This window comes from Procambarus clarkii, chromosome 27, assembly GCF_040958095.1.
Source record: "Procambarus clarkii isolate CNS0578487 chromosome 27, FALCON_Pclarkii_2.0, whole genome shotgun sequence".
Taxonomy (NCBI): Eukaryota; Metazoa; Arthropoda; class Malacostraca; order Decapoda; family Cambaridae; genus Procambarus; species Procambarus clarkii.
The window spans coordinates 15,155,019-15,173,794 of NC_091176.1; the positions used below are offsets into that span (position 1 = coordinate 15,155,019).

At 45.7% G+C, this 18,776-nt stretch overlaps 1 protein-coding gene across 1 annotated transcript in view; it reads right to left on the minus strand.

Annotated features, from left to right (window-relative positions):
• LOC138369159 (uncharacterized) overlaps positions 1–17,304 on the minus strand; it is a 74,359-nt gene extending 57,055 nt beyond the window's left edge. Inside the window, exon 1 of the mRNA XM_069332096.1 lies at positions 17,011–17,304. Coding sequence (XP_069188197.1) covers positions 17,011–17,304 — 294 coding nt within the window. The remainder of the gene's footprint in view (positions 1–17,010) is intronic.
• Positions 17,305–18,776: the final 1,472 nt, after the last annotated feature.

The window sequence follows — 18,776 nt, forward strand, 5'->3', positions numbered from 1 at the left end:
GATATCCTCGTGGCAGTCCTTGAGATCCCTAACACCGGTCGCAACATGGTGCGAGAGGAGAACAGTGCCCACACTGGCATTCAACTGAGCATTCTTTGAGACCCGAACAGGGGTTTAGCCAAGGCAGGATAAGGCGGCCAAGTGAGTGGCCGCATCCTGAGAAGGAGCAGCAACGACACGGGTACCATGACGAGTGGGGTTGAAGGTGACGGAAGCATCCACGGAATCGACAAGATGCCTATGAAGGGAAAAATCGTCAGGAGGAGTTGAGTCCAAAGGTTGGAGGTCAAAGTACTTAGTCCATGTAGCAGGGCCAAACAAAGCATGGAACGAAGTAGGATGGGAAGGGAGCATACGAGAGCGGCCGTGGCGGGTACGGCGATGAGAACCCGTAGATAGAGACGGGTCGAAAAGTGCAGTAGTCGCAAGAAGAAATGGAGCCGTGCAAGGGGACGAGACGGTCACCACAGCAGGCTTGGGGCTCAACCCAACTACAGAGGAGGGAGGGGAGCAGGGAGGAAGAGTCTGGTCTGGGCCTAAACCGGGTCCTGTAGCGGAGGCTACAGATCCTGGTCTTCCAGAACGGTCCGACTCAGGGGCCTGGTCGCCCACCCCATGAGCCTGGTTAGGAGTAGTCAAGTCGTCATCCATACAGCAAACCAATATATAAGGGATGGGACCCGGAACCAAGGGATACCACCTACCAGGGCAGCCAGGGAGGCCGAGCGCGGGCCAGTGCAGGAAGGGTGTGTCGTCCTCAGCGGTGCTCCCACTTTTCAACAGGGCAGTCCCACTACTTCGTTCATTCTCCCACACTGGTGCTAAGACCCCAGTCCCCCTATCGCCCTAGCCTGGACACCCAACCATCCACTCAGGGCAGCCTCTCACAAGCGACCCCTCCAGTGGGTGGTCCGATGGCTCACAAGGCCCCTACATGGTGCCCTTCAGCACGTACACCACCCAAAGAGGGGGCAGGAGAGGGGGCACAGGCAACCCACACCTGTCCCAGGGAGGTGTACGTGAGCCCCTCACCACGGCAGGAAGGCACCACGGAGGGGTAAAGTTTTAAAACTATTTCATCTTGGATACGACGTTGGCAAAGGATCAAACGATCTATCTTGAGATGATTTCGGGGCTTTAATGTGTCCCCGCAGCCCGGTCCTCGACCAGGCCTCCACCCCCAGGAAGCAGCCCGTTACAGCTGACTAACACCCAGGTACCTATTTTACTGCTAGGTAACAGGGGCATAGGGTGGAAAAACTCTGCCTATTGTTTCACGCCGGCGCCCGGGATCGAACCCGGGACCACAGGATCACAAGTCCAGTGTGCTGTCCGCTCGGCCAACCGGCTCCCCATTATTACATCCTCCCCCCCCCCCAAAAAAAAAAAATATTTATTTAACTTCCAGACATCTGGGTGTCTGGGAGTTAAATACCCCAGAATTCCCACCTCTTTTAGGGCTCTGAGTATGGTGTAGTGGATGTAAGTGCGTACTTGCCATCTTGATGGCCAGGGTTCGAGTCTCCTGGTGGGTGTGAGTGTCTAAAGTTATATTATATTATATTATATACATACATATATATATATATATATATATATATATATATACATACATACATACATACATACATACATACATACATACATACATATATATACTGATTACTCTAGCCGAGGCAACAAATTTACCGTCCTGTTATAAGGCTAGACAGGAAAATAACGATTTACAAGATGTAAATTTCAATTTTAGGAGAAAAACTCGATGATAACATGTCCCCTCACTTGTTAAAAATATTAATCAAATGTGCTAGGAAACTAACTTGTATAAGGCGGGAAATGCATCACCTGAATGCTATAGGGGGTGTGGAACATACTACTTGCAAATAAGATCTATAATGGAATACCTTGCACTAATTTTAGATTCTTTTCTAGTCTTTGTTTAAGTTTTTAGACAAACTTCAAAACAGTTACGTATTCAGTGCAAAAAAAAAAAAGTAAGAAGTTCACGACTTGCCCAAGCAACAGTCCGGCGAACATGATAGACTGTCCCCAACAATTCCAAAAAGTTGCTAAACACGAATAGAATACAAATAATTATGTCTAAACAAAAATGTACAGCTCAGACTTTTAAACTTCAAAACAAACTAAGAATTTAAAGAAAAATATACACTCTATATACACTTAAACTAGCTACAACATTAAATATACAAAAAAATAATAAATTCACAGAAGACGACGCATTTTCTGCCCAAATGCGTGCAGAATTGAACGGAAACAAACTACTGGTAACCACTTCACGGCGACGCAAACTACCAAAGGGAGCCGGGCTCGGACGCTCTCAAGTAGGCTACAATTACTGTTGAACAAATCTACAAGGGTCGTGACGAGGATTCGAACCTGCGTCCGAGAGCATCCCAGACGCTGCCTTAATCATACAATTGCTGTTGCTTTGCGCCTCGATGAACCTTTGAATTGCTGTAAATTCATATTTCAAATCCATCAAGTGCGATTATAATTTTAATAAAATATGTTATAAATGGAAAATAAAAAAAAATGCATTGTCAATTTTCTTACCGCAGACGTTTTTATTATTATTTGTTTTGGGGGGCTTTAAGATTTTAAATTTTAGAATTATTTGTTACAGCTTATATAAATTCACACATTTAAACAAAAAATTTAAGTTTTGCTAATTTTTAAGCATTAAATGATGCTCAAAGTTATTTCGTTATTTTTTTAATATTAAAACTACAATTTTATTTTCAACTTTAGTCAAATTAATTAACATTTTTGATTAACAAATTTCATCGATTCCAAACTAAATATGCATTTATATTTTATACATACAACTTGTCATTATTATTAATGTACAAACAAGACGTTACACAGCCTCTACTCTAAGGGAGTACTCTGTGGGAGAACTCTGAGAGAAAACTCTATCAACATCAGAGGCCCGAGACTGTTCAACACGCTTCCACTTCACATAAGGGGCATACCTGGCCGACCCTCCACAGTGTTCAAGAGAGAACTTGACAAACACCTCCAAAGGAAACCTGATCAACCAGGCTGTGACTCATACGTCAGGCTACGAGCAGCTGTGTCCAACAGCCTGGTTGACCAGTCCAGCAACGAGGAGGCCTGGTCGACGACCGGGCCGCGGGGACGCTAAACCCCTGAATCACCTTAAGGTAACTATGGTAGCCTAATTATGCAGCCCTGTTTGACAGCGAGCACTTTTCAACGTGCAAGTTGTTAACATAGTCGTAAGTACATAGTCAATAGGGGAATGGTTGCATGCATAAAGGCGTATGTATAGAGGAAAAATGAACCATGATAGTGTGGTATTGTCCTCAATACAAACTCCACGATACACTTGATTTATCGACGAGCAACACTTACCTCGCTGTTCGCTGCGTAGATGAAGCCACCACGACCAAATACCACGCGTATGACAACACTACAGATAGATTATTATATCTATTTTTTTGTCTTCCACAAGTAAATATACCACTTACGTCTGTCGCGCACAAGTGTAAAGATACTTATAGCACCTCTTACGGGTCACTTAGTTTCAATCAAGTTTATCATCTGACCTTATCGTGTCAACAACTTTAATGAGTATAGTGTATATTTTTCCGTCACATTTTTGCCTGCCGCAAAGGCGGGTTAGGTCTTGGATTTATCACAGAAGTTGGGACCCATGCAGCAGTTAGAGCGAGGACACTTATGTTTACATCCACACCCCTGACCCACCGCCTCCACACACCTTACCCACACACCTGACTCAACGACTGCTTCCACTCTCATTCGTGACTCAAGTTGCCGCTCACCCATTTCTCGAATATTTTCTAGAAATGTTTGATTGTTTTCAAATTGATTCAATCGAAAGGAAAAAATCTTAAAACCAAAACAAAATGTGTGTGTGTGTTTTTTGTATTTATTTTTGTCAAGATAATTATTGAATAAATATGTGTTAGGTTTCTTATAGAAAATGGCTTGCTTTTGTAACTTTCCAATTACTGCAATTGGATACGATTTTGCAATCAACATATTGCAGCATTTTGAAATATAATTATCGTAGTTTGGCATCAAAGGTAACTAACAAATTTTCTGGCGTCAACAGATAATTGTTTGCTTATGTATATAATAAAATATATATAGCGATATGCTTTAAATAAATGTAGCTATGAAAATTAATATATTTAGAAGGAATAATTTTGTTTCTTTGCTGCAATTTGCATGAAAAACGGAATTGAGAGAACCCACTCCGTAGTCCTCACCCCATCCCCCTACCCCCCCCCCAATCAAACCCCCACTAACCCCTTTCCTTCCCATCCAACAACACTCCCCCCCACCCCTCACTTACCCCCACCTTTCCCTATCTCTCTCTCCCTCTTCCCTCCTTCTTTCCCCCCCCACCCTTACCTCGTTGCCCCATCCGTACCCTTGTCTTTTATACCTCCTTCCCATCCATCCCTGTTAACTACCCCTCCCCGCCCCTCCCACCTCTTACCCTTCCAGCATCAGGATTCCATTGTTCACGCCCCGTCGTTCATTCATCCCCCTCTCATTCATCCCACGCTCATTCACCCCCGCTCATTCATCTCCCGTTCATTTATCTCTCGTTCATTCATCTCACGCTCACTCATCTCCTTATACATTCACTTCATTCAGTGGCGCACCCTTACTGACGTCCCGGCCGCACCCAGGTTGCTGGTAAATACACACACACACACACACACACACTCTCTCTCTCTCTCTCTCTCTCTCTCTCTCTCTCTCTCTCTCTCTCTCTCTCTCTCTCTCTCTCTCTCTCTCTCTCTCTCTCTCTCTCTCTCTCTCTCTCTCTCTCTCTCTCCATCTCTCTGCCTCACTCTCTCTCCATCTCTCTGCCTCACTCTCTCTCTGCCTCACTCTCTCTGCCTCACTCTCTCTCTCTGCCTCACTCTCTCTCTCTGCCTCACTCTCTCTCTCTGCCTCACTCTCTCTCTCTGCCTCACTCTCTCTCTCTCTCTCTCTGTCTCTCTCTCTGTCTCTGTCTCTGTCTTTCTCTCTCTCTCTCTCTCTCTCTCTCTCTCTCTCTCTCTCTCTCTCTCTCTCTCTCTCTCTCTCTCTCTCTCTCTCTCTCTGTGCCAAATAACTCTTTGATTATTTTATTCTCTTCGTTACGCTTATATTCCCCTAGACAAACTCTCTGGGGAAGGGAAGGAAACTATCAGGGGAAAGCGCCAAGCCAATACGACTATATAGCACTTGGAATAGGGTTTCGATGGATAGAAATAGGGACTTGGGATGGGACGGGGGGATGGAAGGAATGGTGCCCAACCACTTGGACGGTCGGGGATTGAACCGCCGACCTGCATGAACTTATAACTTCTCAAGAGAACTTATAGCGATGATAACGAGGGGAAGTAAGACAAGAGGGGAAGATAAGAATTAGAGATGTTCCAGAGAGCTGTACTTAGCGTACGAGCTGAAATTCCGAAGTGGATATGGCAGGAATCAGCTAGGAGAGTCGGGTCTTACGACCTACAACAGCTGTTAAGGCGTAGCCCGAGAGCTGACGCTCGATCCTGCGAATACCTTGATGTTGGGGACATTTTTGGTGGGTGTGTGGCGGTGTCTTGGTGCCTGGGCTGTGTGGTCTGGTGTGTGCTGGTGCTCTGGGTCTCCCGCCCGTCACCCACACACTCTACACCCACACACACTACACCCACACACTCTACACCCACACACTCTATACCCACACACTCTACACCCACACACTCTACACCCACACACTCTACACCCACACACTCTACACCCACACACTCTACACCCACACACTCTACACCCACACACTCTACACCCACACACTCTCCACCCACACACTCTCCACCCACACACTCTCCACCCACACACTCTCCACCCACACACTCTACACCCACACACTCTACACCCACACACTCTACACCCACACACTCTACACCCACACACTCTACACCCACACACTCTACACCCACACACTCTACACCCACACACTCTACACCCACACACTCTACACCCACACACTCTACACCCACACACTCTACACCCACACACTCTACACCCACACACTCTACACCCACACACTCTACACCCACACACACTACACCCACACACACTACACCCACACACACTACACCCACACACACTACACCCACACACACTACACCCACACACTCTCCACCCACACACTCTCCACCCACACACTCTCCACCCACACACTCTCCACCCACACACTCTCCACCCACACACACTACACCCACACACACTACACCCACACACACTACACCCACACACTCTACACCCACACACTCTACACCCACACACTCTACACCCACACACTCTACACCCACACACTCTACACCCACACACTCTCCACCCACACACTCTACACCCACACACTCTACACCCACACACTCTCCACCCACACACTCTCCACCCACACACTCTCCACCCACACACTCTCCACCCACACACACTACACCCACACACTCTCCACCCACACACTCTCCACCCACACACTCTCCACCCACACACTCTCCACCCACACACTCTCCACCCACACACTCTACACCCACACACTCTACACCCACACACACTACACCCACACACTCTCCACCCACACACACTACACCCACACATTCTACACCCACACACTCTACACCCACACACTCTACACTCACACACTCTCCATCCACACACACTACACCCACACACTCTCCACCCACACACTCTCCACCCACACACACTACACCCACACATTCTACACCCACACACTCTACACCCACACACTCTACACCCACACACTCTCCATCCACACACACTACACCCACACACTCTCCACCCACACACACTACACCCACCCACACTACACCCACACTACACCCTCACACTCTCCACCCACACACACTCTCCACCCACACACACTACACCCACACATTCTACACCCACACACACTACACCCACACTACACCCACACACTCTCCACCCACACACACTCTCCACCCACACACACTACATCCACACACTCTCCACCCACACACACTACTCTCACACACTCTCCACCCACACACTCTCCATCCACACACACTACACCCACACACTCTCCACCCACACACACTACATCCACACACTCTCCACCCACACACTCTCCACCCACACACTCTCCACCCACACACTCTCCACCCACACACTCTCCACCCACACACTCTCCACCCACACACTCTCCACCCACACACTCTCCACCCACACACACTACACCCACACACAATACACCAACCCACTCTCCACCCACACACATTACACACACACACACTCCACCCACACACACTCTCCACCCACACACACTACACCCACACACTCTACACCCACACACACAACACCCACACACACACTACACCCACACACTCCTCACCCACACACTCTCCACCCACACACACTCTCCACCCACACACACACTACACACACACACACACTACACCCACACAGTATACACACACACTCTCCACCCACACACACTACACACACACACTACACCCACACACACTATACACACACACTACACCCACACACACACTACACCCACACACTCTACACCCACACGCAAAATACACAGCCATTTTAACTTTGATCAGGATCTCACACAGGTAGAAGCCAATCTTGTATATACAAGTAAAACACTTAATATATATATTCCGTTCCAGTCGTCTTCTCTAAGCCTTCCCTAGCGAAAAGTATCGCAAAAAGTAGCAGTAATTAAGGTTCTGTTTAGCGAAAGGCTTAGTTGTGGAGAACTTGAGACAACGCTTCAATAACGGGATCGGTAGTTCGATCCCAACGAACGGCCCTCTTATCATGGGCCAGTTTGTAGCGCGTGGGTCTGGGAAGCCCAGGGACGCTGGTTCGATCCTATTACATTGCATTAATATTTTCTCATACATACACGATGTTCTTGGGAATTTCTTGTGCATTCAACTAACGCCCAACAACCAACGTAATCCCAAAGTTACGATATAGTTTGGTTCAACGTTGATTCAACGTTACACCTGAATATTAGGCCCACTGTGCCTAGCCAGGTACGTATTTATTCCCTGTTCACCTAGCAGTAAATAGGTACCTGGGAGTTAGACAGCTGCTACGGGCTGCTTCCTGGGAATGTGTGTGTAACAAAAAGGAGGTTTCGTCGAGGACCGGGCCGCGGGAACGCTAGGCCCCGAAATCATCTCAAGATAACCTTAAGATAGCCTAGCACCAGCATTTTCTGAGCGAGCATGGTTTCTACGAGCCTCCGGGCAACGAGCCGCAGGGGTGATCGTAATTAAACTCTCACCAAAACACTCGTGGGGTTAGGTTAGGTTCAGACGGAAACTTTGAAAGACTATATAATTGGCTGATTACGGCAGAACTGGGGGCGAGTTACAGCCCCGCTCCTGTGCCAGGTAAGTCCACTACGGGATCGCCATAGCCCGTGCTACTTGGAACTTTTTGTTCCTAGAAACTGAATCTTAAACAACAACAACAGCGGCAGAACTGATCGCTTCTCTCCGCCAAAGTTAACGAAGCCGCGAGGCGTGTTTGTCAACCTACCAGGAGGGTGGTTCCGAGGATCAATGTCCCCGCGACACGGTCTCTCTCTGACCAGGCCTCCCCACATGGCACCTGCTGGCACCACTGTAATATGGCACCTCTTGGCACCACTGTAGGTGGTACTGGCACGTCCCGTTTAGATAGACAAGGGATTGGAGAGATGGTGTAAGGTGAGGTGTAGTGTGCGAATGAGCCTTTAGAGGTGATGGTGAAGTTGGGATTGACTGGAGCTATAGGAGTGATGGTGAAGGATGAGGTATGTTGACTGTTGTTGTTTTAGATTCAGCTACTCTGAACAAAATTTCAAGGTAGCATAGTGAGCCCATAATAGGTATGTTGGCATGTGGAGCTATTTTTGAGTTATAGTGAAGGGTGAGGTGTAGTGAGCAGCTGTGGTGATGATGGTGAAGGCTTGGGGCGGGGCCTTGGTCTGGATAAAGACTAAAAACGGTGAAAAACCCGCGGAGAGAGACTTATGGTGAAATATGGGAAGGTCCCCGAGATGATAAGATCTTATAATGAGAAAAACAGAGAGTGAAGTTTGTCGTGCATGTGTGTAAGATGTTGGCGCATGTGTGTAAGATGTTGGCGCATGTGTGTGTGTGTGTATAAGACGTTAGCTCATGTGTGTGTGTAAGATGTTTGGTGCCAGAAACGTGTGGTCTCTTTACCAACAATACAGATAATGACAGAGGCTTAAGACGGCAAAAACTGTACAGTAACACCAACACAGCGGCACCTGGTGTCACCAACCTGGAGACGTTGGACAAAGTGGCGAGACGCGGCTCCAAATTTGCCCAAGTTGCCCACCAAACAACCCGAACTCCGAGACTAAGGCAGCCAGAGCATTTGGAGAGCGGGAGATCGCTCCGACACCAATAGTTGGCGCTCTTGGGGCCGCCTCGTTCCAACTTGACGATGAGCTCAAGTTACTTCTGACGGCAACTTGTGGTGGAGCCGAGCAGATGGTGGAGTTGGTGGCTTATTATCCGGTAGATCTCTCGATTTGCCTCTCTGTAAAATATACAACTGTTTTGCTTCAAGGGGAAACGAACGGACCCTCATCCTGCCTGACGCTCCCTTGCAGCAAGGCGACAAGAGTTGATCATATTGATGTATGTAGGTCAACCTGGATTTTGAGTTCTGTTGGCAGCCGTGACAAGCTGTCATTCTTGCTGATGGTGTTCCTGGCACCCTGGGACTTGGCACCCTGAGACTTGACACCCTGGGACCTGGCACCCTGGGACCTGGCACCCTGGGACCTGACACCCTGGGACCTGACACCCTGAACCTGGCACCCTGGACCTACCCCCTCCCACTCATCAACCTCTCCCCCCTCTAGCACATATGTATAATTTGGCCCAAAAACACATCAACGTATAAATCCAAAAACTTCAAGTTCCCATTGATGATTTTCCCCGTCACTGTGTCTGTCTGTTGATGACTATCTCATTGTGGCTTTGTTTCTGTTTCTTTGTGTATTTGTGAACCTATTTGTTTGTAGTTGTTCTTGAAGCTGAGGAGATTAATTGGGAAACTTGAAAGGGTAATATTTAGTTTTAAGCATTTCTTAAAAGGAAAATAAATTTCTAGTGGGATAATATTTTTTTTCCTTTTAAATGACGATTGGAAACGTCGGCTTTCGACTTCAGGAGTTCTGAAATTAATGAGTTTGGAAACTCATTTTTGGTTAGAAGGGAGAGATGGATGTATGTATGTTTAGTTTTGTGTTAAACTATCTTGTGTGCGTGTGTGTGTGTGTGTGTGTGTGTGTGTGTGTGTGTGTGTGTGTGCGTGTGCGTGTGTGTGTGTGTGTGTGTGTGTGTGTGTATTTACTATATGTGCCTGTGGGATCAAGTTGCTAGTCCTTGGACCCCGGCTCTCTAATCGTTGGTTATCTAAAGTATTGACTTTCGACCAATTTTTTCTCTATCATACTACATACAAACACACACACACACACACACACACACACACACACACACACACACACACACACACACACACACCCAATAGGCTCAGGAATCTGTACACCTGTTGATTGACGGTTGAGAGGCGGGACCAAAGAGCCAGAGCTCAACCCCCGCAAACACAACTAGGTGAGTACAATTAGGTGAGTACACACACACACACACACACACACACACACACACACACACACAGGGGGGGCCTCGGGGGCCTCGTAGCCTGGTGGATAGCGCGCAGGACTCGTAATTCTGTGGCGCGGGTTCGATTCCCGCACGAGGCAGAAACAAATGGGCAAAGTTTCTTTCACCCTAAGTGCCCCTGTTACCTAGCAGTAAATAGGTACCTGGGAGTTAGTCAGCTGTCACGGGCTGCTTCCTGGGGGGTGTGTGTGTGGTGTGGGGAAAAAAAATAGTAGTTAGTAAGCAGTTGATTGACAGTTGAGAGGCGGGCCGAAAGAGCAAAGCTCAACCCCCGCAAAAACACAACTAGTAAATACACACACACACACACACACACACACACACACACACACCAAGATGCAGCCCCAAGCAGCTGTCTAACTCACAGGTACCCACTAATGCTAGGTGAACAGAGTGAAAGAAACTGTCAATTTGGTTTTGCTTTGGCTGGGAAGCGAACCCGGGCCGTTTCGACTACAACCTCAGAGCGCTGTTCACTCGGCCGCGAGGCCCTGTGTGTGCGTAATAATCAAAGTAATAATTTACTTTGATAATTACGACTTTGATAACAGCTCCAACACAGTCAGAGCTCCGACACAGACAGAGCTCCGACACAGACAGAGCTCCGACACAGGTAGAGGAACTACTCTACAACACAGCAGCCATTACCTCCACTAACACGACCAGGCTGAGCACAAAGGAACCATCAATTACACTTTCCGGAGCATGTAAGGTCAGAATATTCGGCACGCTCCAGCGGCCGTCAGCAACTGGCGTCTTGCGAGGGTCAAAGGTCAACCAAGGGCGAGAGGTTAAGGATACGGAATGGTAACGGGAATGGGTGAGGAGGGAGGGGGAAGTATATGGGAAGGGTGAGGAGAAATGGGAAGGGTGAGGAGAATGTTTTCAAACACAGACTCTAAAGCTGCACTACAAATATTAGGAAAAAAAGTAGTGGAAAGACAACGTGGAAATAATTATCACCATTTTGTATCTTGGAGCAATCGCTAAAGGCAAAGGACTCCATATAACCCTAAACTGGATTCCAACCCATGTTGGAATCCCATTTAATGAGAAAGCTGATGAAACTGCTAAATTGGCAACGCGTCATCCACTGATCCACAAAAAAAGAATCCAACCCAACCTTGAGTACATTAAAACTACCATCACCAAAATAACTCTCACACCTTGAGAGTTCCCATCTACAACAGAGAGTAGCAGAAGGTTCGCTCTCTGCAATATGGTATCTTCAGGCCACCAAGTTAGACAGGTTAAATATCTCGGAAGGAATCCACAGGGAAATAGCAGTTCGGTTATATAGACTACGTCTAAGTTACAAATGCAACTGGGAGATTGGTGAACCTAGACAGGGAATGCATCTTCTGCCAAGCAATCACAGAAAGCCATTATCTTCATTATCTCCTGGAATGTCAAGCAACCAACGACCTTAGAAGAATTTTAAGAGTCCCTGAATCATGCAGTAACCACCCTGAAGCCATCAACACTGCCACTCTTCTGGTAATGAAAAGTGTCCAGCAGCTGGACACTCATAAATACTGTCAAACAGTATCCTCCCCCGCGATAGCAGCCACATAGTAAGGACTGGCGATTTAAATGCGAGCACAGCACACAGTATATCCTTTTACGACCAAAGATCACAGTCACTCCGAAAAATCTACCACTTACGGGCTATTCATGCCCGTACCACCTCTTGGATCTTCATCAATCCATCAATCGAAGTCTTTATTCGTCGTGTGGGCATAGCCTATTCACAAACGGGCATGTGGGGGGCAGGTGAATGCCCACATAACGCATTTGTGGTTTCTATATTCTTAGTATTAACATCAGTGTCTCAACACTCCTACTGATATGTGCACTTTAGGAGGTGCACATCGAGGCACCCCCGAGGTCAAACTACTGACCCTTCCCAGGATGTGTCCCCTAAAACAAATATATCCCAAAAGCACATTGCCAAATATATCACAAAAAACGCATTTCAAATGCCTCATATTTCAGTCAAGACAAAGAAATCATCCTACATCTTTCTGTTAACAACAAAAATAATAACAATAGGTAAGCAATGCATATTTTCCACAACAATCTTCGTGCCCAACATACACGATAAAGACTTTGAAGGTCTATTACTTGCTCATCATCTTTGAAGAATTAAAGAGACCCATCTGTTCACACAATGTTGTCGACTTTAAGAATATGGTCCTTGAGGGGAAAAAGAACCAGATTAATCCTCATCTGCTACGTAACATTGCACAGATGCAAATAGAAGCAAACTTGGCATCCGACAGCTTCACTTACTTCACAGATGGATCAGTAGACCAGCAGGGACAAGAAACCGGAGCTGCAGTTAAGACAAGAAACTCTGTAAATAGTTGGAGACTCTCAAACGGGTGTTCAACTTTACAAACAGAGATGCTAGCCATTCAAAAGGCTTTGGAACCTGCTCTTGCTGAACACCGACAACATGTTATCATACATACAGATTCAAGAACCGCCATTGAAATCTTAGACAACAAGAACACATACATGACAACATCCATCTGATCACAAATGTCATATCATTAATGCAAACACTCAAACGTCAGGACCGTCGGGTATTAAACAACTGGGTGCCAAGTCATGTGGAAATAATAGGAAATGACATTGCAGACGAAGCTGTAAAACTTGCAACTAAGCGAAGAAATGTAGACATTTATATACCACAGAGTCTATCACAGATTAAGAAAGTAATTAGAAATAGAGCAATGCAGATGATGTACAGTGACCACAACACAGCAGTTGCAATATCAGGATCTGGCGGGTTGGTACAAGAATTCAACCAACTACGAACCACTTAGTTTGATGAAAGGAAGCAGTAGAGCAACAGAAGTATACTTACTTTATCCATCAGGCTTGGATACCCATGAGCATGGGAAATAGGTTTACAGGTTCCGGAAGATGAGAGGAAATGTCAGCACTGTGGAGAAATGCCCGACAGACCACAATCGATTTGAGAATGGTCCAGGACGGACCGAAACGTCGTCGTCCCTTCACCTTCTAGTGTGTGGTCTGGTCAACTTACGTTAGCCACGTTATTGTGACTCATCGCCTGCACTGGAACATTATCTTACAGAGTGCACAGTTACAAACACATTAAGATTTCAACTTAGATTCAACAGAGCAAAAGAAGTTATTAAACACATGGGGCAAAGTCTTACTGAAGTGACAATACGACTCATAAATACTCATACTCCGCCTAAGTAAAACAGAAACAAGCAACACTGAGTGGGCCAGCCAGAGGCTTAGGGCTCGTACAGGAATTTCTCCGCAAAAAAAAAAAAAAGTTTTTTTTTATAGTAGCCTGTGTGTGTGTGTACTCACCTATTTGTGCTTGCAGGATCGAGCATTGTCTCTTGGATCCCGCCTTTCCAGTCATCGGTTGTTTACAGCAATGACTCCTGTCCCATTTCCCTATCATACCTAGTTTTAAAATTATGAATAGAGTGTGTGTGTGTGTGTGTGTGTGTGTGTGTGTGTGTGTGTGTGTGTGTGTGTGTGTGCGTGTGCGTGTGCGTGTGCGTGTGCGTGTGTGTGTGTCTACAGGACCGAGCTGTTTGCTCTTGAACCCCGTCTTTAACCGTCATTTATCTAATGTACCAAATTTTATCTGTAAATAGCTACTACATACATGTCTCTCACAAGGCACCCACACATCGCCAGGATACACCCCACACCCACACCTGACTAACTCCAAGATACCTATTTACTGTTAGGCGAACAGCTGCATCAGGTGAAAGGAATTGTACCCGAGACGCCTTGCGTGTTAGTTGCTTTATTTAATATATAGCCTACGTGTGCATGTTGTATTAATACAATATTATTATTATTTCTGTCCCGCCCGGGAATCGAACCTGGAAACCCCGATTGTAAGTCTGAAACGAAGTCCACTGTTCTACAAGACTAATGAAAGAGATCGCCCTGAAGGGACCAAAATAGACATTCTTGTTCATCTAACTATTCTTCGCTTCAATAGAAACAAGCATTATTTATATTAAAACTATTACTACACAAAAACCAAAACGAAATGAAATACCAACGAGTCAAAGCATAAATTCTTCAGAAAAAAGTTCGTGAAAGAATTCATAAATTTCCATTATAAATGCGGCTTGATAATGGATATCTGCGGGATGGAAGATAACACAAGCCGGTGCATGGGCCCCTCTGGGAGGCCGGGTCGTTATCCAGACGAAAACAGCCCAACGACTCATTAGCCGAGGAAATGGGTCCAGCCAGTCCCCGGTGGAGGGTCGAGGGTCCGCCTTTTTTTCAGAAATTAAGTTTTTTTTCCCCCCGCACGTGTTTTAAAACTATGCGACCCCCTCCCCCACCCCCCCCTAGACACACCAGGAGTGTGTGACTTAACCTCTGTTGTTGCAGTACCCAATGATAATAGTATTAGTAATGATAGTAGTAGTCAGAGGTGGGGCTCTAGAGCTAGACCATACTCCACCCCACACACACACACACACACACACACACACACACACACACACACACACACTCACACACACACACACACACACACACACACACACACACACACACACACACACACACTCACACTCACACACACACACTCACACACGACATGAATGTGAGCCGAGGCAATTAACTTATGCCTTACTGGTAGCTGACGGGTGACGCGGCGGCTAATGAGAAATAGACGAGTCTGCCTCTTGGGCCTGACGTTCGGTGCTTTCTTTCACATCACCCGTTTTTTATGAATCTCCCCTGTTGAGGACAAGCTGCATGTGCCATCCAGCTGAGTTAACAAGAGCAATTGGAAGATCTATAGGCCTAGCATAGGCCTAGACGTCTTAAGAGAAAAGCAAAATCTTTTAATTTCATTAATCCTCATTCTTCTTCTTCTTCCCTGTACCTTTTGACTTGTTATTTGACCATATATAATGGCGAGGACGAGAGGACTGCAACGCTAAGATTTACTGAAGTGATTCCTTAGATATCAATTTATGGACTTGAAGATAACGACTCTTGTTTGGCACGGGGGTCAGATAGTTCATAATTCGCTACTCCAGGGCCTGCCAATTATGGGTCATATTTATGTCTTATGATGCCCAGGAGGAGGACAACATTACGACATTTAGAATAATAAATTTTAGAAGTTCTTTCAACTTTAAAAATGCTTTTCTAAATACACACACACACACACACACACACTTGGGACGCGAACAAGGGGACACAGGTGGAAACTGAGTACTCACATGAGCCACAGAGACGTTAGAAGGAACTTTTTCAGTGTCAGAGTAGTTAACGGATGGAATGCATTAGGCAGTGATGTGGTGGAGGCTGACTCCATACACAGTTTTAAATGTAGATATGATAGAGCCCAGTAGGCTCAGGAATCTGTACACCAGTTGATTGACAGTTGAGAGGCGGGACCAAAGAGCCAAAGCTCAACCCCCGCAAGCACAAATAGGTGAGTACAAATAGGCGAGTACTTATCTGGTACACAATCCAAATTTTATATATAATCAACATACACTCTGGGGGTAGTTCTCCACTACTCGACCTAATATGCAAGACCCGATCTGCCTAATAAGCCAAGTTTTCGTGAAGTTATATATTTTTCAGATTTTTTTTCTTTATGAAATGATAAAACTATCCATTATCATAATATAAGAGTTCCTTTTTTGTTTAGTTTGAGTTAAAATTTACGTAGAAATATGACCAAACCAAACCTACCCTACCTTACCTAACCTAACCAAAGCTAAACTAACATAATTCAATCATTCATGTTCCTAATATAATATTATTATACTTGGTGCTATACTTGGTCTAGGAATATTTAAGTTAGTTTTTTAGCTTCATTTTTTTCGGACTCTATAAAGTGAATAATACAAAACCCTACTATCTAAATACTTAGTACGTTAATATTTGTACTATGGTGCACACAGCTACAAAAAATACCATCCACACAGGAGGACGGGCTGCATACGACTGTTGAATCTCTCAAACAACCAGATAACCACTAAACTCCATATTGTTTGACCATCTTTGGAGAGCCCGAAAGCCCATGATGAATACGTTTAACTTAGCTAAGGATACTCACCCTAATTAATGTCTTCTATAATGCTAAGATCTTTCGCGTGTACCCCGCGACGAGCGACTCAATCAGTTAATAAAGCTCTCGACGCCTCCACAGTCAAGGACTATAGGGCCATTAACACTCTCGAGTGCTTACAGTCCTCAAACACAAGCCAATACCTTGGACGACCTCCGGCACCTTGGACGACTTCCTCACGACCTCCGGCACCTTGGACGACTTCCTCACGACCTCCGGCACCTTGGACGACTTCCTCACGACCTCCGGCACCTTGGACGACTTCCTCACGACCTCCGGCACCTTGGACGACTTCCTCACGACCTCCGGCACCTTGGACGACTTCCTCACGACCTCCGGCACCTTGGACGACTTCCTCACGACCTCCGGCACCTTGTTCGGGGGTAACCTGCATTGCTTTATTATGCACCCCATACCCACCCCATGGGCGGTGGCGGAAAGGGTTACAGAGGCGAGGGATTAATATAGAGTGAATATTTATATAGGATATTGACGTGGTTGATTAGTTGTGTGTGTCATCTGATTGGAACGGTTATATACTTCGAGGATAATGCTTGTATTACCTCGGTCACCCCATCAGCAGACCTTACAGCCACTCGGTCCTGTCTCTAAACATCAGGGTAAGGTGCCACTGAATAGGAACAAGTCCCTCTTCAATGTTTCTTTTGGGATTGAAATTACGACTTCACTTCCCATCTACGGCCCCAGAGAAGGAGGAGGAGTCAGGTATATCCTTCCACTGTGTGCAAAGTACCGCTGATGTGGCTGAACAAAAGCGGACATGTTCACAACCAAAAGCATTTTATACGAGTTGCAGCAGGAAGTGCGGGACCAGCCAGGCTGTAGTGGGCCGCTGCCAGCAACACCCTGGTGGACCATCATAACTCAGGTTAAGCCCGGACATGAGGAGATGAAGTTTACAAGAATTAGTAACTGGGCGTCCACAATGCAAGCCAAGTTGGTAGCAATACTGGTAGCACTCGAAATTATTGACAACAGTGAAGTAGACAGCTTAATTATTTCCGACTCCCTTTCCTCACTACTAACAATAAACAGTTTGCAATCAAGTAATAACGTGCTTGTCTTAGAAGCTAAACGTAGATATATAAGAATACTTAGCAAGAGGGTAAATATAAAAATGTTGTGGATTCCTTCTCACATTGGCATGCAGGAACATGACAAAGTTGACGCCCTTGCTAAGGCTGCAGTAAATAAAGAGTATTGAACGGACTCTTGAGTTATCAAATAGGTCCCTTAAAAGTGTCATTAGACGAGAATTCTTTGATGGATTTGAAGAAAGTAGGTTTATCACAATGAAATGTGTGAAGTAAAACATGTGTATGGGGCAAGTAACAAAGTCAGTAGACTAACAGATGTTGTCACAGCTCGAATAAGACTTGGCTACCAGTATCTCTGGCAGTTCGGCTTGTATAAGGATCTAGATGAAGTAAAGTGTAATGTGCGTGGATAAAGGCAGGGACACACACTCGAACACTATTTCTTGCATTGTAGTAAAATTGAGCCATTTAGAGATAAATCTAAGCTCACTCTGTATGATATGGCAACCTATCTTATTACCAAGGATAAAATACCTGAAATCCTTGCACTGTATCCATATCACGCTTCCAGTAGATAAATGACATACGAGATTAAGAAACTCTTGTATTGTGAAGACTAATAATAAACAGCAGCTCCCCAATGAGACTGTAATATCTCCATTGGTCAAACAATTATGTATTATCGATAAGACCTACCATTAATGTGTAATGATTTACTGTAAATATATAGCTCTTGAAATAGAATATTCTCTGTAACTAGCTGACATGAAACTATAAGGTGTGAAGGATAGATGAAATTGTTTATGTAATAATCTAAGATGAGGTCTG